At 39.7% G+C, this 22,227-nt stretch overlaps 1 protein-coding gene across 4 annotated transcripts in view; it reads left to right on the plus strand.

Moving 5' to 3' along the window:
- CDIN1 (CDAN1 interacting nuclease 1) overlaps window positions 1–21,227 on the plus strand; it is a 173,807-nt gene extending 152,580 nt beyond the window's left edge. Inside the window, exons 11-12 of one of the 4 annotated variants that reach the window (XM_034768938.1) lie at window positions 17,593–17,711; window positions 20,677–20,795. In XM_034768938.1, coding sequence (XP_034624829.1) covers window positions 17,593–17,665 — 73 coding nt within the window. In that variant the 3' untranslated portion in view covers window positions 17,666–17,711; window positions 20,677–20,795. Of the gene's footprint in view, window positions 1–17,592; window positions 17,712–20,676 lie in introns of all 4 variants that reach the window. The other 3 variants (XR_004645507.1, XM_034768939.1, XM_034768936.1) reach the window with 3 other exon arrangements.
- Window positions 21,228–22,227: the final 1,000 nt, after the last annotated feature.

The raw sequence follows: 22,227 nt of genomic DNA on the forward strand, positions 1-22,227 counted from the left end.
TTGGAAAACCTACCTTCTGAGAGGAGATTCAAGGAGCTTGGCTTCCTTAGCCTAACCAAAAGAAGACTGAGGGGAGATATGATTGATCTCTATAAATACATTAGAGGGATAATTATGAGGGAGGGAGAGGAGTTATTTAAGTTAAATGCCAATGTGGACACAAGAACAAATAGCTATAAACTGGCCATCAGCAAGTGTAAGCTTGAAATTAGGCGAAGGTTTCTAACCATCAGAGGAGTGAAGTTCTGGAACAGCCTTCCAAGGGGAGCAGTGGGGGGCAAAAAACCTGATTGGCTTCAAGACTGAGCTTTATAAGTTTATGGAGGGGATGGTATGATGGGACTGCCTACAATGGCATGTGTCCCATTGGCAACTGCCAGTAACAAAAATCGTCAACTGCTGGAGACGGGACACTAGATGGGGAGGGCTCTGAGACACTACAGATAATTCTTTTCCAGGTACCTGCCTGGCGGGTTTTGCCCACATGCTCAGAGTCCAACTGATCGCCATATTTGGGATCGGGAAGGAATTTTCCCCAAGGTCAGATTGACAGAGACCCTTGACGATGTTTCGCCTTCCTCTGCAGCATGGGGCATGGGTCACTTGCATGTTAAACTAATGCAAATGATTATTTCTCTGTATCTTGAAGTCTTTAAACCATGATTTGAGGACTTCAGTAACTCAGCCAGAGGTTACGGGTCTATTTCAGGATAAGGAAATAGGTTCTGTGACCTGAAATGTGCAGGAGATCAGACTAGATGATCACGATAGTCCCTTCTGACCTTAAAATCTATGAGACTTGGACTAAGAATACGAAATCATTTCATGTGATCACTGGTCAGGCAACTGAGCAGCCACATGATGGTAATAGCTTTCAGTCACTACTGACCTGTATGGAATTCCTACAAGTGATTTTTGTAATGAAAAGTTTTGTATCTCATTACAGTACCTATCTCCTGATTCAGCTAGTTCTCCATGATTGCTATTCTAATCTTGATTATGTACTGGATTATAGTAATAAATAATATTTAACAGTTCTGTAGCACTCTGTTGTGCAGAAGCCTGTATTCTAAGCTATGCAGCGTAACAAAAGTCCAACTGAAATCATTTTTTTAAAGTAAGGAAAAGTTAAAGTAGTACTGATACAAACCTGATTAAATGTTAAAGAAAACCGTGATAAAGGGTCTTCAAGACTGCTGGTAAAGTCAGAGGATAATATGAAAATAAGCTGAAAGAGCCTTGAAATGTAAAGAAATGTTTATAGTTCAAATCACCAAACTGTTTTAAACTGGCTAATTTTAATGGCTTGAGGTTGTCACCCCTATTTGCACATTGCTTATTTAGAGAATTCACTGAAGGGGATAGTAAGATAGCAGAACAGAGAACTAGAAGGAAGTGAACTTTATCATCACCCACATGCACACACCCATCATTAAGGAACCCTGGGGTCTACCGTAACACCACTGGGCCTTTATTATTCTGATCCTGAAAGATAACCTGCCCAGACGCAATTGTGAAAGAGAACCAGATGACATACCCATCTCCATTGTCTTTGGCTAAATCCTGACCACCTGAGATTCCTATTGTCACCCACCTCCCTCAGGTCATTTTTTCTTCCCCACCTTATTTCTCCTCTATCCTATTTTTCTCTTTTTGCCTTCTGCCTAATAAGAGTCTCACTTAGGTAGCCAAGAGAACTACTTTTGCAACAGAGCTGTAAGCCTGTGGTTAGAGAGGCTAGCTAGAATTAATGCCTTAAATATTCTCTGCCCTCTACACTGTCTTCCCATATTCAAATCACAGTCAAGGTCTCTGTCCTTATCTTCATGACACTCAATGGTATTGGTCCAGGATATCTAAAATATCACCTGAAATGCCAAAATAAGGACCATGGTCAACATTTCCACTACTTAAGCACAATGGAGATGTCCACAATCAGGACAAAGCTTGTTTGTGCAGGAGACAGAGCAGTCTGTGTCTCACCAGTTTCCCTACCCACAAAGACTGAAACTAACTCCCACAGCATCTAAGAACTACATCAAACATCACCACTTTCCCACCTGTTAGGTTGCAAGCTAGAGTAAACATCAGAGACAGAAACTGCATTTTTTATATATTTCCTATTCTTTTTTCTCCATTTTTGTGTATTTCTTTTTTTTTTATAAAGGGGAACAGGGTTGGATGGGATCAGCAGCGCAAGACCATGTAAATTAACGTTTTCTCCTTTCTTCAAAAAGAACAATTAATGCCATCTTAAAAGTCTGTCAAGCAGGGGTTTTCCCCTATAAATGACTCTTTGCAGCTAAATGGAAAGGGAATAAGAGAAATTGTTAAAATGAAAGCTTTACTTAATACTTTAAGTTTTGTTGCTTTAATTGCATTTCTTCTTTTTACTGTGAGCTTAATAGAACATTTAAAATATTTTTAATGGTGGTTGTTACCATGGGAGTTAGCCAGCAAAACCCTGAGCCACAAATAACTTTGATGTTGTAACAGTAAACAAGGGTTTTATTAACATCTTAACTAGTAGTGGGCCTGAGACACATCATTCTAAACTTTGAAATAATGCATAGTATCTCAAAATTTGAGTAATCTGTTAATAATAATTTGCACTTCACTACAAGGATTGCATTTTAAGATAAGGGCCTCTGAATCACAGAAACAATAACCCTCACAATATCCCTGTGAATTAGGTAATAACTCATTTTACATATGGGTAAACTGAGGCATAAATAGATTAAGTGATTTACATAAAATCATGCAGCAATTAAATAGTTTTGAATCCAGCTACCCCTCTGCTATCATATCTAGACACACTCTGCTCTTCTAATTACTCCAGAAAAGGTATTTTGAGTAATGTGATTTTACCATGTTGCAAACTGTTGGGTCAATTCTAGTCCCAGACCTGGAATAGGACATGTCACTGCTAATCTTGACAAATCTGCTATTCCATTTAGATCCTCCTCACAAGTAGTGGTGGTTTTTTCCCAAGCTAACCACATAAACCAATATCTCCTGCATATCTCTAGTTTGAAAACTTTATTTTAACACTGTGCTAACAAACTAGTCCAGTATGGTACAAGCCCAAAGAGGTAAAATAAAATAATTTGTGATTTATTTATTTTTTGGACTGGTAACTTTACTCCACTGAAAAAGATGATTAATCTGCAAATAAGCCTAAATAGCATTATAAATTTGTCAGAAGAGGAGCTATGTTGTAAGTCCACATAACATGTTTTTATTTATGTTTTGAGGCCCAGGAGAGTTTTTAGTGATAAGGAGTATCAGCAACAATAACTCTCATGTGACTCAGCGGTGTTCTTCTTTTCTGAATAAAAGGTAGAAATTGATACAATTTTCCATCTTAAGTGCAGGAGGGGAAAACGACTGACAGGTTAGGATTGTGCTGTGTAGGGCAGTGTTTCTCAACGTGGGGGTCGTGGGACGGGTTAGGGTGATCACAAGTACACGGCCAGCATTAGGGGGTGACAAGCAGGGAGTTGCCTGGGGTCCTACCCCACTGGGGGCCTTTGAAGCTAAAGGATGGGGGGGGCTGAAGTATGTAACTTAGCTTGGCATTAGGCCCAGGGCAGTTGTCCTGCTTGCCACTCCCTAACACTGGCCCTGAGTATTCATAATTTACTTAATGATATTTGAGGTAGAGGGTCACAATTTTTTCAAGTCTAAGTGAGGGGATTTCCTTTTTTTTTTTTTTTTTTTTTTTAAAGTCCAAAGAGGGTCACCAGCACAAAAAGGTTGAGAAACACTGGCGTAGAGTATTACGTATCAAACAGGAGATAGACTGGAGGGTCCCAGGCACTGGAGGTGACACATTCAGAATGAAATGGGAGAATGCCAGACACAGCAGAAGTCTGCCAACAGATTCCAAAGGAAGCAAAGATATCTGACATGGAAGAAGGCATTTGCTTCCCTTCTGGATGGATGTGTGGTGCCACAGTAATGGGCAGCACCATTGGAGAACAGATGAGGCAAACAGGTGAAGATGATAACGATTGGTTTTCCCTTCTTGCATGAGTTTAAGTTACCTGTGTGGCTCATGCTTATGCACAATTCTGTGTTTAAGTGTAAAATAGTTCTGCCTGTCAGTTATGTGCAATAGTATATTTGGCAGTTAAACTGCTAAGGAACATAGTGTGAAGTTGCTCAGCATGATTTGCTATCCAGTCTTGGACTAATTCTATGATTTGGGAAGTTGGAAGCACAAAGGAGCTGTGTTCCATTTGTTAGTTCATCTGTTCTATTGTTTGTTTTATTGTATATTCATGTGTAAGGATTCTAAATTTTATCTATCTATCTATATATATTTAATATAAAATATCTTGGAATATCCTCTTCAGTGCTGATTCTGGGAACTACACTCGGCAAGTTGGGTATTTACTCATATAATGCATTCATCCATTGAAATGTTTTGCTATCATAATTTGCTGATCAACTTTTCAGATTAGCAGCATAATTTCACAACATTTTTTTTAAATAAACCGTGGGGTAAGCAGTTCAAAATATCCTGTTAAATACAATTTACTACTCTGGCAGGGACCGAAGCCTGATCAACAGCTGTATAAAAAGAAAGGGATTTCTGCAAACACAAGGCACTCACAGATTATTCAGATATCATCTTGCACTGGCTTTAGGACAGCCTGTTAGTTCAAGGCCTAAAAATAAACCAGTATTAATCACCTAATGGCAACGTGAGTTGATCGGCACTTTTGGCTGCCTGGATCTAAGTCTAACCTTATTTCAATACCTTGCTCATCTTTTCTGTCACCCAGAATAAGAGGCAGTTTGCAGGTAGGCATTCCTTTAAAAGAAGAGTGTTACAAGCATAACCAAAGGTTTAAAATAACTTCTCTCGATGCAGATATATAGCTTAAAACTTGTAGAAATCAAACAATAGTGAGCTCGGTCTGCAGTCATTGCATTGCAACTAATAGACATTAAGGTTTCTCAGTGAAACTACAGAATAAGTAAGAGCTTCAAAAAACATTGTTTTATTGTGTGGGTTTTAATCAGAAAGTAGAAATTTGGCAGGATCTTAGTCTTCCCCAAATGTGTTTACTTTGGCATTGGCGCCTTCAAAAATAAATATAATAATTGTATAACTCAGTGAGTAACCCTTAGTCGCCTTCTCGAAGGACAATAACTAAATAACTCTTGCAGAGCCTAACTTGGAGTGGTAAAATGGATGGCAAGCATGTGATAGGTCACATGACTTGTAATTAAATGATGGGTGGCAGGAAGGAAAAGTACTGCTGCTTTGGATGGGTTTATGTTTTGTAAGTCCCATGTTACTGTGTTTTCAAATGTATAGTGAGGAAATGCAGAACCCTGGAAGACATATTTCAGTGTGAAGTCCCTTTTAGACTGCAATCTAAATAAATAAACATGACAGAATAATATAAAATATGCACACACACACTACTGAAAGCTCTCAGAATTTTTTGGAAGTCATTTTAGAAAGTTTTCTGATAGTTCTGTGCAACTAGTTACATCTCTTTTACTGCTTTAGGTTGTTTAGGAACGGTGCCCTGAGCTGACAAGGATACACAGTACATCACATTTCTCTTTTAGAGAATCATAGACTTCAGGGTCAGAAGGGACCATTATGATCGTCTAGTCTGACCTCCTGCACAACGCAGGCCACAGAATCTCGCCCACCCACTCCCGTAACAAACCCCTAACTTATGTCTCAGCTATTGTAGTCCTCAAATCATGGTTTAAAGACTTCAAGGTGCAGAGAATCCTCCAGCAAGTGACCCATGCCCCACTCTGCAGATGAAAGCGAAACCCCCCCAGAGCCTCTGCCAATCTGCCCCGGAGGAAAATTCCTTCCCGACCCCAAATATGGTGATCAGCTAAACCTTGAGCATGTGGGCAAAACTCACCAGCCAGACACCCAGGAAAGAATTCTCTGTAGTAACTCAGATCCCACCCCATCTAAAATCCCATCACAGGCCATTGGGCATATTTATCGCTAATAGTCAAAGATCAATTAATTGCCATACCATCTCTTCCATAAACTTATCAAGCTTAGTCTTGAAGCCAGATAGGTCTTTTGCCCCCACTGCTCCCCTTGGAAGGCTGTTCCAGATCTTCACTCCTCTGATGGTTAGAAACCTTCGTCCAAGTCTAAACTTCCTGATGGCCAGTTTATATCCATTTGTCTTGTGTCCGCATTGGTACTTAGCTTAAATAATTCCTCTCCTTCCCTGGTATTTATCCCTCTGATATATTTATAGAGAGCAATCATATCTCCCCTCAGGCTTCTTTTGATTAGGCTAAACAAGCCAAGCTCTTTGAGTCTCCTTTCATAAGACAGGTTTTCCATTCCTCGGATCATCCTAGTAGCCCTTCTCTGTACCTGTTCCAGTTTGAATTCATCCTTTTTTAACATGGGATACCAGAACTGCACACAGTATTCCAGATGAGGTCTCACCAGTGCCTTGTATAACGGTACTAATACCTCCTTATCTCTACTGGAAATACCTCACCTGATGCATCCCAAGACCGCATTAGCTTTTTTCACGGCCATATCATATTGGCAACTCATAGTCCTCCTGTGATCAACCAGTACTCCGAGGTCCTTCTTCTCCTCTGTTACTTCCAACTGATGTGTACCCAGCTTATAACAAAAATTCTTGTTATTAATCCCTAAATGCATGACCTTGCACTTTTCACTATTAAATTTCATCCTATTACTATTATTCCAGTTTACAAAGTCATCCAGATCTTCCAGTATGATATCATGGTCCTTCTCTGTATTGGCAATACCTTCTAGCTTTGTGTCATCCGCAAACTTTATTAGCACATTCCCACTTTTTGTGCTAAGGTCAGTAATAAAAAGATTAAATAAGATTGGTCCCAAAACCGATCCCTGAGGAACTCCACTAGTAACCTCCCTCCAGCCTGATAGTTCACCTTTCAGTATGACCCATTGTAGTCTCCCCTTTAACCAGTTCCTTATCCACCTTTCAATTTTCATATTGATCCCCATCTTTTCCAATTTAACTAATAATTCCCTATGTGGACCCATATCAAATGCCTTACTGAAACTGAGATAATTAGATCCACTGCGTTTCCTTTGACTAAAAAATCTGTTACCTTCTCAAAGAAGGAGATCAGGTTGGTTTGGCATGATCTACCTTTTGTAAAACCATGTTGTATTTTTTCCCAATTACCATTGACCTCAATGTCCTTAACTACTTTTTCCTTCAAAAATTTTTTCAAGACCTTGCATACATCAGATGTCAAACTAACAGACTAATGGATCACTTTCTTTTCCTTTCTTAAAAATAGGAACTATGTTAGCAATTCTCCAGTCATATGGTACAACCCCTGAGTTTACAGATGCATTAAAAATTCTTGCTAATGGGCTTGCAATTTCATGTGCCAGTTCCTTTAATATTCTTGGATTAAGATTATCTAGGCCCTCCGATTTTAGTCCTATTAAACTGTTCAAGTTTGGTTTTAACCTCGGATGTAGTAATATCTACCTCCATATCCTCATTCCCATTTGTCATCCTACCATTATCCCTAAGCTCCTCATTAGCCTCATTAAAGACTGAGGCAAAGTATTTGTTTAGATATTGGGCCATACCTAGATTATCCTTAACCTCCACTCCATACTCAGTGTTTAGCGGTCCCACTTCTTCTTTCTTTATTTTCTTCTTAGTTATATGGCTATAGAACCTTTTACTATTGGTTTTAATGCCCTTTGCAAGGTCCAACTCTACATGGCTTTTGGCCTTCCTCACTTTATCCCTACATGTTCTGACCTCAATCAGGTAGCTTTCCTTGCTGATCCCTCCCATCTTCCACTCCTTGTAGGCTTTCTGCTTTTTCTTAATCACCTCTCTGAGATGCTTGCTCATCCAGCTTGGTCTACAACTCCTGACTATGATTTTTTTCCCCTTTCTTGGGATGCAGGCTTCTGATAGTTTCTGCAACTTTGACTTGAAGTAATTCCAGGCCTCCTCTGCCTTTAGATCCACAAGTTCTTCAGTCCAATCCACTTCCCTAACTAATTTCCTTAATTTTTAAGTTAGCCCTTTTGAAATCAAAAACCCTAGTCACAGATCTGTTTTTGTTTATCCTTCCATTTAGTTTGAACTGAATTAGCTCATGATCGCTCGAACCAAGGTTGTCCCCTACAACCATTTCTTCTATTAGGACATCACTACTCACCAAAACCAAATCTAAAATGGCATCCCCTCTTGTTGGCTCAGCAACTACTTGGTGAAGGCATCCATCAGCTATCACATCCAGGAAAATCTGAGCCCTATTATTATTACTAGCACTTGTCCTCCAGTCTATATCTGGGCAGTTAAAGCCTCCCATGATCACACAATTCCCATTAGTATTTACTTCATTAAAAACATTGAAGAGGTCTCTATCTATATCCAAATCAGATCCCGGTGGTCTATAGCACAGCCCAAGCACTATCCCATGGGAGTCTCTAGTAGCTTTCTTCCCCAATGTGATTTTTGCCCAGACAGACTGTCTTATCCATTCCATCACTTCTTATTTCTTTACAGTCTACCTCATCATTGCAATACAATGCTACTCCACCACCTTTGCCTTTATTTCTGTCTTTCCTAAACAACACATACCCTTCAATACCTGTACTCCAGTCATGACTACTATTCCACCATGTTTCTGTTATCCCTATAATATCTGGTTTCACTTCCTGCATCAGTAACTCTAGTTCCTCCATTTTGTTACCTAGGTTCCTCGCATTGGTGTACAAACATCTTAATTTTTGCTGTTTGGCTTCGCTCACATTCTTTACCTTATTAGGCACAGTATCACCTATTAGACTACCCTTCCTCCTTATGTCCATTCTCCTACCCATGGGCATTGGCCTGCTAAACCCAGGGTTGTGAGTTCAATCCTTGAGGGGGTCATTTAAGGATCTGGGGCAAAAAAATTGGTCCTGCTAGTGAAGACAGGGGACTGGACTTGATAACCTTTTAAGGTCCCTTTCAGTTCTATGAGATAGGTATATCTCCATATATTATTTATATTATTATTATTATTATTATTTCTTACTTCGTTTTCTCAATGTTAAAATCCAGCGTGGAGATTACCATCTCCCCCAAATTCCTAGTTTAAAGATCTTTTAATCAGTTGTGCCAGCCTCCATACTAGAAGTTTATTTCCTGCCCTACTCAGGTGAAGTCCATCCCGAGTGTCCATTAATGCCTCTCAGTGGCCATACATCCCAAAGCCCTCCTTATAGCACCACTGCCTGAGCCATCTGTTGATCATCATAATCTTGTCACACCTTTGTTGCCCTTCTCTAGGAACAGGCAGAATCCCACATCAGATTTCTTAAGCGTCTTCCCCAGCCTGGCATAGTCTTCCTTGATACATTCCAGCGAGAATCTAGCCTTATCATTTGTTCCCACATGAAGGACAATCAGTGGATTCTTTCCCGCTCCCATTAGGATTCTCTTCAGCCTCAGGTCCACAACCTATATCTTAGCACCCGACAGACAGCACACCCTTCTGTTCTCTGGATCAGCTCTGGTTACAGGTCTGTCTGTTCTTCTCAGTAAGGAGTCCCCAATCATGTAGACCTGCCTTTTCCTAGTGATGGTGTGTTTCTCCGGTCTATCCCCTGTTCTCTCTGGCTGCAAGTCCTCTCGATTCCTATTCTCCCTTGCAATCCTCTGCAACCCATCCTGTATCCTCCTGGGACTCGTATTTGGTGTTATCTCCATTGACTCTCCCCCTCTTCCTATAGGACTTGCTGCTCTTCTCTTCTTCCTTGCCCTCTCACCTTCAGCGACCACCTGCTGTGCCCCTTCTTCATTTTCCAACTCCGCAAACCTGTTCCTGAGCTCTATTTCTCCTTCACTAGCCCGTCTTTTCCTCTGCCTGATTCTCTTAGTCACATGCTTCCACTGTCACTTTCCTCACCCAGCAGTCTCCCCTCAGAGTTCTTTGGTCCTGCTTCCATCTGCAAGTCTGAGCTTTTCCCTTCAGCCTCCTCATGTCTTTGCTCCATCATCTGCTCGAACCCCCTTCTAAACTCAACCAGAGTTTCCACCTGCATCTCCAATCCTCAGAGCTTTTCTTCTATCAGCTCTATCAGGCAGCACTTCATGCAGATGAAACTCTTTTCAGGTACCCCCTTCAGTATCATGTACATACCACAGCTTCCACATCCAGTCATCTTCATTGTGTCTCTTAGGGAGTTTTCACTTAAACCTGAATCCAGTTGTCTAGGTGGATAAAGTCCTTGGAGTGTGCTTGCCTCTTCTTTGGGGCACCCTTTTTACCTCTAAGCCTTAACGCCTAACTGATCATTAGAACTGACTAACTTGCCAGGAGAGCAGAAATAATTAGCATCCTCCAAAATGAGTATGATTGGTGATGCATAATCCATCAAAGGCCAGTGGAATGGCCAGAATCAAGCAGTTAGACAAAAGCACAATAAGAATCATTACCTTTACTGGCCCACTTGCTCCCAAATGTTTTCTTTTAAACCTCATTTAATTACGCAGAAATATGTTGGTACCATCTTACATTCTCATCACCTAAGTTCCAGTACTACAAAAAGTTTAGTAGAGGCACAGGGGGCCATTCACACAGATCTCCTTACAGGATCAAGGTCCAAGTGTCTTAGGCCTCAAGTACTGTACATAACGTTGAAGTCAGTGGGACTTCAGCACAAGCTTTACTGAATCAAGCCCTTAATGAGCAAAATCACACACAGTGATCAGTGTCTCAAAGATTTTTCAAGAATAAAATTGTCTTTTTGAGTAAAATTTAGGTTATGACATGAACCAACGTAAGCCAGAGAAATTAAAAGTTCAGTCAAGACAATTTTTTCTTAACACTCACTGTCCTTGAACCAACATGCTTTTTCTTTCTCACTCACTGTGTCAGCCTTCACTTAAAAAGCCTTGATCCTTGAAAATCTGTGTAACCTTAATATTATTTAATCATAGCTTTTGAAAGTTAATTTCCATGAGAACTATTTAAAAAAAATTCTGTCACTGAAGATTATAAAAAATCCTTTTATTTGCCTGAGAGAACAGTTCTCAGATTTGTACGAATTCCATAGGTGAATAATGTATTTTGACAGTTTGTTTATTAAAAATGCATTTTGCAGCCAAAAGTTAAATTGTCTTTATAATATTTTTTAATGACGGTGACTTACACAATATCAGTCCATTCTATCAATATGTATTTATGATTTGTGCTATGCACATTTTAAAATGTCTTTTTAACATATTTCCTGATATCCACATAAATATCACATGGCTTATTTTTATTTCTCCAAATGCCTAAAGCATTTAAATCATATTGTAAGTTTGATTAAATGTGGCCAACAAAAATGCTGCATTTTGACTGATGCCTTAACAGCCTTATCACGCAGCTAAAAGGCTGATAATGTAAACAAAAGTTCATTAAAATGTAATAGTATTCAACAGAGGCGTGACTACAGGGACACTGAGGACTCCTATTAGTTTCCAGCCACCTTCCTTCCCCGGATAGCCCCGACATTCCACACTCCCATAGTCTATTGCCTCAGTGTCCGGTACTCATTGGAGATTTCTGCACCCTTGTCAGTCCAAAGGAATTTTCATTTCTGAGTTATAACCTCCTTGAAAATGGGGAGACACACAAAAAATTCTAGTAGACATTAAAAGAAAATCCTGGTCCTGTTGCACTTCATTATAGCTCAAATTTCACCCCACTGCATAAAGTAGATTTGGTAATTTTACTTGAAGCAGGACAAACCTTGAGACATACTGCATTGTTAAATTGCTCACTGAAGTCAATGGCAAAGCTTCCAACAGTGCTTGATCACTCCCAAAATGACTATCTGTTTCCTAACTGATCTTTCTTCATCAGCTTGCCTTTGCTTTAATGCACCTAAGTTAGTGTGTTCTGTTTCTTGAGCTGTGTTTGCAAACCAAAGATATTTTGCTTATTGTAAAGTATTTATTATAAAGTGAGAATATTTATTATGTAATTTAAGGTAGCCGGGACCTAGAAAAGGTGTAGCCTTGTGAGGGTTGGACTAGTGATAGATTTATAACATGAACACATATCATCAGCCGGTTATTTGACTTTGCCTAACATGAGAACAACTCCAATAGCCTTTTTTTTTTTTTAACTAGACTTCAGTAGAGCCAAAAAATATAAATCTATATGATGCCTCGAAGGTAACTTCTATTTGAATTATGGGCTACCTTGTGATTGGTTCAGGAAATGGACTAGAAGATTACAAAAAGTTTAAGAAAAATATAGTCACTTTCAACCATGTCCAAAGTTTGAAAGTGCCCCTTTTTATGTAAAGGTACCGTAACTTGATTTTTAAAAATATTCGTGTTTATTTATATTCAAAAGTAAATCAATCCCTGTGCAACGGAAATTAATTCCCTGCCAAGACACGCAAGGCCAGATCTCAGCAGGTGTAAATAGAGCTACCTGTAGGAAAGTCAAGTGGAGCTATACCAGTTTATACCAGCTGAGAATCTGGCCTGCAGTTGTTGGTCTACCAAAATACTCTCGGCCCACACCAAAATTTCTTCCAATAATAAGAATACAAGAGATGTAAGTTTTAGGCATCACTGCACAGGCGATATCTAGAGAGATAGCTAGATATAGATATAGATCCAATGCTTTTAAAGAATTCTGTTAAAATTGTCTTAAAAACTTTTTTATTTATTATAATTTATTTTTATAGGAAACAAGTTATGAAGTGCAGTTGGCCTTGATGTCATTCTAATTGTACACAGTCAGACAGACACATGCATACATGTACATGTACATTAGATATTAACATACATACACTCACATTTCACTAGGAGAGCCTCTCAGAACGAGAAATTGTTTACATTACTATCTGGAGATACATGAAGTATACAGCCCATCTACAACAAATAAACTAAGACTAAATAAATAAATAAAGTGAAAGTTATTAAAAATGATTACAAGCTGTTTTACATTTCTGCTCAGTATTGAGCTGTGTGTTGAAAATGCATTTTTCATAAAACCACATGCAAGGCTTTTTGATGGTGAAAGACACAACTCCCAATGCCCACATGTCTGGGCATATCCTTAGAAGCTAGCATGGACCCCATACAGACATTCCAGAATAAAAGACAATTACTAGAGAACAGTTTGTCTTTAAGTGAAGTTGAATGTGTGATATTCCACTCAACCACTTTCATAAATAAATAAGTCTTTCCCCTTTCTAGGACAAAAGTGGTTTTGTAGAAGGGCAAGTTAAAGCCTGATTCACATTTTAAGAACATAAGAACGGCCGTACCGGGTCAGACCAAAGATCCATTTAGCCTAGTATCCTGTCTACCGACAGTGGCCAATGCCAGGTGCCCCAGAGGGAGTGGACCAACAGGCAATGATCAAGTGATCTCTCTCCTGCCATCCATCTCCATCCTCTGACAAACAAAGGCTAGGGACACCATTCCTTACCCATCCTGGCTAATAGCCATTAATGGACTTAATCACCATGAATTTATCCAGTTCTCTTTTAAATGCTGTTATAGTCCTGGCCTTCACAACCTCCTCAGGTAAGGAGTTCCACAAGTTGACTGTGCGCTGCGTGAAGAAGAACTTCCTTGTATTTGTTTTAAACCTGCTGCCTATTAATTTCATTTGGTGACCCCTAGTTCTTGTATTATGGGAATAAGTAAATAACTTTTCCTTATCCACTTTCTCCACATCACTCATGATTTTATATACCTCTATCATATCCCCCCTTGTCTCCTCTTTTCCAAGCTAAAGAGTCCTAGCCTCTTTAATCTCTCCTCATATGGGACCCATTCAAACCCCTAATCATTTTAGTTGCCCTTTTCTGAACCTTTTCTAGTGCCAGTATATCTTTTTTTAGATGAGGAGACCACATCTGTACGCAGTATTCGAGGTGTGGGCGTACCATCGATTTATATAAGGGCAATAATATATTCTCAGTCTTATTCTCTATCCCCTTTTTAATGATCCCTAACATCCTGTTTGCTTTTTTGACCGCCTTTGCACACTGCGTGGACATCTTCAGAGAGCTATCCACGATGACTCCAAGATCTTTTTCCTGACTTGTTGTAGCTAAATTACCCCCCATCATATTGTATGTACAGTTGGGGTTATTTTTTTTTTGTGCATTACTTTACAGCTATCCACATTAAATTTCATTTGCCATTTTGTTACCCAATCACTTAGTTTTGTGAGATCTTTTTGAAGTTCATCACAGTCTGCTTTGGTCTTAACTATCTTGAGCAGTTTAGTATCATCTGCAAACTTTGCCACCTCATTGTTTACCCCTTTCTCCAGATCATTTATAAATAAGTTGAATAGGATTGGTCCAAGCACTGACCCTTGGGGAACACCACTATTTACCCCTCTCCATTCTGAGAATTTACCATTAATTCCTACCCTTTGTTCCCAGTCTTTTAACCAGTTCTCAATCCATGAAAGGACCTTCCCTTTTATCACATGACAACTTAATTTACGTAAGAGACTTTGGTGAGGGACCTTGTCAAAGGCTTTCTGGAAATCTATGTCCACTGGATCCCCCTTGTCCACATGTTTGTTGACCCCTTCAAAGAACTCTAATAGATTAGTAAGACACGATTTCCCTTTATAGAAACCATGCTGACTATTGCTCAACAGTTTGTTTTTCTATGTGTCTAACAATTTTATTCTTAACTATTGTTTTGACTAATTTGCCCGGTACCAACGTTAGACTTACCAGTCTTAATTGCCGGGATCACCTCTAGAGCCCTTTTTAAATATTGGCGTTACATTAGCTAACTTCCAGTCATTGGGTACAGAAACCGATTTAAAGGACAGGTTACAAACCTTAGTTAATAGTTCCGCAACTTCACATTTGAGTTCTTTCAGAACTCTTGGGTGAATGCCATCTGGTCCCGGTGACTTGTTAATGTTAAGTTTATCAATTAATTCCAAAACCTCCTCTAGTGACACTTCAATCTGTGACAGTTACTCAGATTTGTCACCTACAAAAGCCGGCTCAGGTTTGGGAATCTCCCTAACATCCTCAGCCGTGAAGACTGAAGCAAAGAATCCATTTAGTTTCTCCGCAATAACTTTATCGTCTTTAAGCGCTCCTTTTGTATCTCGATCATCAAGGGGCCCCACTGGTTGTTTAGCAGGCTTCCTGCTTCTGATATACTTCAAAGGTAATAATAAAATGTTTTTTGAGTTTTTGGCTAGCTATTCTTCAAACTCCTCTTTGGCTTTTCTTATTACATTCTTGCACTTAATTTGGCAGCGTTTATGCTCCTTTCTATTTGCCTCACTAGGATTTGACTTCTACTTTTTAAAGGAAGTCTTTTTATCTCTCACTGCTTCTTTTACATGGTTGTTAAGCCACGGTGGCTCTTTTTTAGTAATCCATAGAGGTCCTGGATTTCAGTCTCTTCCCTAGCAGCCTAAATTTGGCCTCCAGGACATCTCTCCTACCCTTCCCTATGTCATTGGTACCTACATGTACCACGACCACCAGCTCCTCTCCAGCAGTACACACATGTCTGTCTAGATGCCTCGAGAGATCCGCAACCTTTGCAGCAGGCAGGCAAGTCACCATGTGGTTCTCCCGGTCATCACAAACCCAGCTATCTACGTTTCTAATGATCGAATCTCCCATTACTAACACCTGCCTTTTCCTAGCAACTGGAGTTCCCTCCCCCGGAGAGGCAACCTCAGTGCGAGAGGTAACCCCAGCACCATCTGGAAGGAGGGTCCCAACTATGACAAGGTTTCCCTCTGCTCCCGTTGACTGCTCTGCTTCCCTGGGCCTTTCATCCTCCTCAACCACACAGGGGCTGTCTGACCGGAGATGGGACAATTCTACAGTGTCCCGGAAAGCCTCATCAACATACCTCTCTGCCTCCCTTAGCTCCTCCAGTTTCTACCCTGGCCTCCAAAGTCCATATGTGGTCTCTGAGGGCCAGGAGCTCCTTGCACCGAATGCACACATATGCCACCCGCCCACAGGGCAGGTAATCATACATGCTGCACTCAGTGCAATAAACTGGATAGCCCCCACTCTGCAGCTGGGCTTCTGCCTGCATTGTCTCCTAGTTAATGAAAGGATTGTTTAAGCAAAAGGTTTTGAATGTAGTTTGGTGTATAGGTTTTAAGGGGAATAAAGGGACCCCGCTCCCTTCCCACTCCCCTTCCGAATTCCCTGTTAGCAGCCCCTGGTCGCAAAAGCTCCCTGGTCGCTTGTGCGCTGCTTTATAAAGCCCTGGCCTAGGTGAATGCCCCGCCCACTGATTAAGGCTCAGCCACTTACCAGAGGCTTCTAGCTTTCAGACCTTCCTTTGAAGCTCACAGCTTCCAACTGCCAGCCACAGAACACGGTCCTTCAAACAAACAGACAGACAAACACAAGCTCAGCACACAGCAAGTAACCCCCAAACACAAACAAGCACACGGTACAGTCACTTACCCCAAGGGTGCTGTATTGCTCCTCCTTCACTGGAGAACTCCCTTGCGAAACTCCCTGTTAGCAGCCCCTGTTCGCAAAAGCTGATTTTTATTTTGCTGATTTTTATGTGATTTCTTGAGTTAAAATGAGGATTTGTCCATGTAAAATTAGCAATAAAAGAGCATAAACGATTTTTAGGGAAAGGAAGAAAACATCTGGCTTACTATGCCTTCTGCTCCCCCTACTACACCCTGAATTCCACCTTCCTAGTTTTTCACCATACCCCTGTGAAATCCCTCCTTCCTAGGAGCAAAGCTCAGAGTCTCAGGGCTTGTTGGCATGCAAAGAAAGCTGCATTAGTTTAACTAAAGGTTTGTTTTATAATCGATTTAGTTAAAACAGTGCAAAAGGCTGTGTGGACACTCTCAAATCAATATAAATCTGGCTTACTTACTTTACATTGATTAGGAATCAGTTTAAGCTAAACCACTTAAGTCACTCTCAAACTGAAATAAGAGTGTCTACAGAGGGTTTTACACTTGGCTAACTATCTGTTTAAAAACTGATTTAAGATAAACCAATTCATCTGTGTGTTCGCAAGACCTCAGTGAGGCCCGCTCTCTGATAGCATATTTAATATGTTTATTACCTTCATATGAAATAGTCTTGCCACTCAGTTTTCTCCTATGTGGAGCTGTTCAAAATGTTCGTAACAAAAACCTAAACTAGCTAAAACTCAGCTGTTTTTCTGTTTCCTTTCAAGTTTGAAAAATCAGCCAATATTTTTTTTTTTAATGAGCTTCACAAAAAGAGGCAAAACTATAGTTTCATGTTGAGTTTTGGGGTTAGCTTGCACTTGGGATTTACAGGGTGTGAACTGTTGTGAAACAAAACTGAAGAGAAGATTCATACGAGTATCTGTTAACCAAAACTGGAGGTTTACACAGTTCTATTGAGCAAAAGCAAAGTCTGTAGGATTCTGTACCTAGCTACTTAAGAGCTGATGTCTTCTTTGTTGCCCTGAGCTGCACCTTCTCAAAAAATTAATATCCTTCCTGTGGTATAGTGACCTGTATTGCATACAGTATTCCTGATGGAGTCCTGTACAGTAACTAAAAAACCATCTTTTGCTTTGTATTCTGAAGATTTTTCTCAGAACTGCCAGGTTGGTCCCACTTTCTGTGGCATGCAGAGCAAGCTCTCTGTCATTTGAACTAGTTCTCCTGTGTAAACCGAAGTTGTCAGCTTTGGTCCTGCAAGGAAGGTTAGTCTCCAATGCATTAAATGTTGTTATTAATCTATAAATAAGTTTTTAGCCTGACTATAATTTACAGTGTTACGTTTCATTCTCCACACTGTCACATGTACATGCAGGAGGGAGTCAAATTAAAAAGGATGGTTCTTGCTCCTTGCTTGTACTTCCATGCCCCCTCCCCTCCATAAAAAAGGTTAAATGTCTTTTCAAATTAAGGCAACTGTAATTAACCATTGGCATTGTTTGAGATTTGCTAGCTCTGTGTGTTAATGGAAGAGAAATTAGCCCTTAGCAGCAGGAGCTCCTCATAGTCAGTGGCAAATGCTTACCAGACCAACAAGTTAATTTCGGTTTTTAGTGCTCCCCTTAAGTCATTTTTAATATAGTATGGCTTGTATCTGATCAGACATATGCTATCTCTGATACACAGTCAGAATATAAAGGATTATACCAATATTATGAAATGATATAGCATGGGCAGGACTAGTTAGCTAATAAAGGTCTAATACAGGATTGAGGGAATAATTTCACTGATTAACTAAAGCCAGGAACCTGCAATTGACTCACTGGACACCCTTAAAAATAAAGTTTTTCATTAGAATTGGCATTTATGAACCTATTGCTAGTTGCAGCCAATATAATTAAAAGTGTCATTTGTGGAACTGACAGTTCAATAAAAACTGGTTTACAATCCCTTTTGAGTGGACTTGGAAGTATCTATTTTAATGAATAATTGTAATTTCAAATACAAGTTACAGTTTATACGCAGTGACAAGTGCCTTTTTACCACATGAGTTTTCAGATAGTTGTGCAGAATGAGACAAGTCTTTCCTTAAGTACTAGGGAAGAGCAGCTGCTCCTTATCACTGGGTTTTTTACCTGGCAAACGTTCTAGTAATGAACAAGTACCACATGTATGTATGTTTCATAGCTTCTGACTTGCATGAAACAGTCCATTAAAAATGCAAAATGCATTCTCTTTATGGGTGTATGTGTTTTTGGTCTGGTTTGTTTTTAAAATCTTTCAGGTAGAATATTCACTGCCTGCCCAGTTACATTTTCCTTTTGAAGTGATTGGTTTGAACACACTTCTCTGTAAAAATATTAGGACCAGATTGTGGCAGTGAATCAATGCCTTACATTGGAGACAGCATGAAGCTTCACTACCCCAATTGGAGCACCAGGCAGCAGTGTCTCTCAGCACACCCACCCATTTGCTCCCCCCTGTGACTGGGCCAGCTGTGTTTGTTGATACAGTTCAGAACAGCAGGCTGTGGCCCTGCATGCACTTCACAGGGCACTAGCCAAAAGCAAGGCTTATGTTCCAGAGAGCAGGGAAAGCAAATGTTGCTGGCCACCTATAGAGTGCAACTGCTGGGAGAAGGGTGCTGTGCTCTTCCACTCCAGCCACAATCTGACCTATAATACATTTCTAAAGAAACTTCACTTTCTGTCTATATTAGTATGGCTAAATCTGCAACAGTAATAACTTCTTGCATTTCCATCTGAAAAATCACAGAGCTTTCCAAACTGATATGCAGCCTATGTACGAAGAATGCTTCCTTGCTACTGAAATGCACCCACCTCTGGGGTGGAAGGTAGCAGCCATAAAATGGTGCTTAAGAACACTACACAAATTTTGGAAAGTAGCACACAATACCCAATTGAAACTGCAGGGGGAATCCACAGAGTTACTTCCTTTTATGTCTGTTCCATTACATGAGCACATCAAATAGAGTTTTCCTCAGTTCAGTTCAGTGTTGGAAAGAAACCACCCTAATGAAGCCAGTCTGGCACTACCCACTGTTTTGAGAGCTTCTATTGTCTGCTAAGTGGACTTTCCAGTTATTGTGCATCCCCCGACACACTTTTATTATAATTAAACATTAACAAAAATTGGCTACCATATTGGTGTGAGTACTGAGCACAGCTCTGTGTATAAACCATTAAATGATATTCTATTGAACGTTTTCTTGTACATACAGTATCTAATAGCTCATCCTGCACTGTTGTTTTTGGCAAGTTCACTGTAGCATATAATAAATCACAGAAAGAAAAAGCTTTTTGGCCTAACATTGTACAGACTGCTGTAATGTAAGACTACAGAAAGTGGTTCTGTTTTTAGACATCCTTTTACTAACCCAACATTCATAATTTATGATTTCACTGTAAAATTCCTGCAACACTACACCAAAAGTAGTGCTGCCCTTTAATTAAGTGCTCTCAGTAGGAAAAACGTGAAACTGATGTGCAAAACATATCGCTGTACACAATGATTGATAGTGATTACTTCTTTATGAACCCAGCCTCAAGGTCTGAACTTCCTGATGGGTAAAATAGTCCATGGGGCTACTTCCTGAGAGTGCCTAGTGGGGATCAGTCAATGTTAGTAATATCTGAGGAATTCCTGAGGCACGTTTTGGAGACATTGCAGTAGAAACTTTCTGTGGACTTTGCTTTGCCTTAACAGTTACTTACTCATTGTAGAGATTATATTTTGAAGAATCATTGTTGATCTTTACTGTACTGAAATTCACATCATCTGAGGTTTTATGTAAACCCATGTATTTTTAATGCTTAAATGTCCAAATCTGAAATAAATGGAGAGCAAGGGAAGAGAGGCTTCTGTATGTATCACACAGTTATTAAATGTTATTACAAAGGCACTTAGGGATCTGTTCTTATGGCTGGCGAGTTATATGTTCACGATGGTAAAACTGTGAACTAAACAAATATTTCAGTTTGCTATAAGACTCTAAATAGCATTTTTATTTATGAAATCAGATATTACTTAAATGTAAAACAATTCTACCCTGATTAAATTAAAATCTTGGAAATTAAATGTACATAAACTGTCCAATTTTAGAATAAAATCATCAGTGCATGTGAATTACTCATTGGCCTGGGACTGTGAACTCCTTTTTTTTCTTCTGTATATATGATTTTATGTTATATTCTTCTCATTATTTTATAGATTTGGTCCTGGATTAGTCATCTATTGGTATGGATTTATTGAGGAGTTGGACTGCCATCGTGAACGTGGTATCCTGCTAAAAGACTGCTTTCCTACTGATATTGTAACTCTGCGACACAGCATGGCTCAACACTGATGTTGGAAGAGAAATTGGGAGGAAGAGGTGAATCCGGAAGCAATTTTACTTTCCTGCAGTGTAAACTACTGGCAACATCTGCCCTGAACTTCAGCTGAACTCCTGCTGCCTGTGATCACACTACTACCTCTTTAGACAAACATATCAAGAGTTTCTGTTTTGCCTCAGCCCTCTGCTGTTGTGAGCAGCCAAAAACTACAGACACAACCCACTCATTATCAGCAGTTCTGTCTCTGTCAAACAGTTAGTTTATAGATAGTCATAATCTTTCTTCCTTCCGGATGGCTTCTCCTTAAATACTGAACAAAAGAAAAAATGTGGAGGCTGAAAGGTGTGACTTTCAATTCTCCTCCCTGTGTTGTGGAGTCATCTTAAAGAAAGTGCTTTCTGTTATCTCTCACATAACTTTGTTTAATATTAAAGATCTGTCTCAAACACACACACAAGCCAGGAAATTTGGTTAAGGCTGAAACTCCCCACTTAACACTCATATTGTGCCTACTTAGTGCAATTCATTTGGTAAAAGAGGATCACATCATCTTTAATGCCTTGTTTGCACTCTGAATTTCCTGTTTTTTGCAGCATTATGCCAGACAGCTACTATTATTCTAATATAATGATTGGTGTATGAATTTCCTCATTTTTATGTTTGCTTAAAAACAAAAGAATCTGACATTCAAATTTTTAAAAATATTTTTCCTAAAAAAAGGTCAGCATTTATCTTGTATATATATTTGGGAAATTTTGTAGTGCATATTAATGTGTACTTTTTAAAGTATTAAAAATAATTGATAAAGCACATTGTTCTCTTTCAGCAGTTTTGGCATATCCTAGAAATCTCTACTGATGGATCATTTCCTTGGTTGATTTTAAGCAAATAATTTGTGTAGATCTCTGTAGGCCTCATGATGTGCAGTTTTCTGGCATGTGAAATCCAAAAGGACCATGTATGAAACTTTGTACCTGGTTGATCTATTCTGAGAGTATCAGTCTGGTGTGCAAGGAGAGAACCAAAAGGTAAACACTGCTTCCTACTGGATTTGTTGGATGGGGAATTCATCTAAATAAGCACACCATCTCGTGAGTGCTATTGTTACCTATTCTCTTCTTCCTGATGGAACTGCCAAGGCTGGAAGTGTCTAGAGATGGTGGTGGGCTTCCACCATTATTGTGAGGGCTCCTTTCTCGTCTTCTTTCTACACTCATCACCCCAGGAAAGAGGGCCATTGTTCAGCCTAACTTCTGCTCTCACAGCTAAAAGATGGTCAGACAAGACATATCTCTTTGGGCTGGTAGCCTTTTTAAGAACCTTTCCTTGCTAACAGTCAGCCAGGGAAAAATAAAAATTTTGAGGAAGCTGATAGAAACACCACAAATGCTCAACATCTCTTCTCTAACCAATCATGAGAGCCAAA

The sequence above is a fragment of the Trachemys scripta genome, chromosome 4, assembly GCF_013100865.1.
Source record: "Trachemys scripta elegans isolate TJP31775 chromosome 4, CAS_Tse_1.0, whole genome shotgun sequence".
NCBI lineage: Eukaryota > Metazoa > Chordata > Testudines > Emydidae > Trachemys > Trachemys scripta.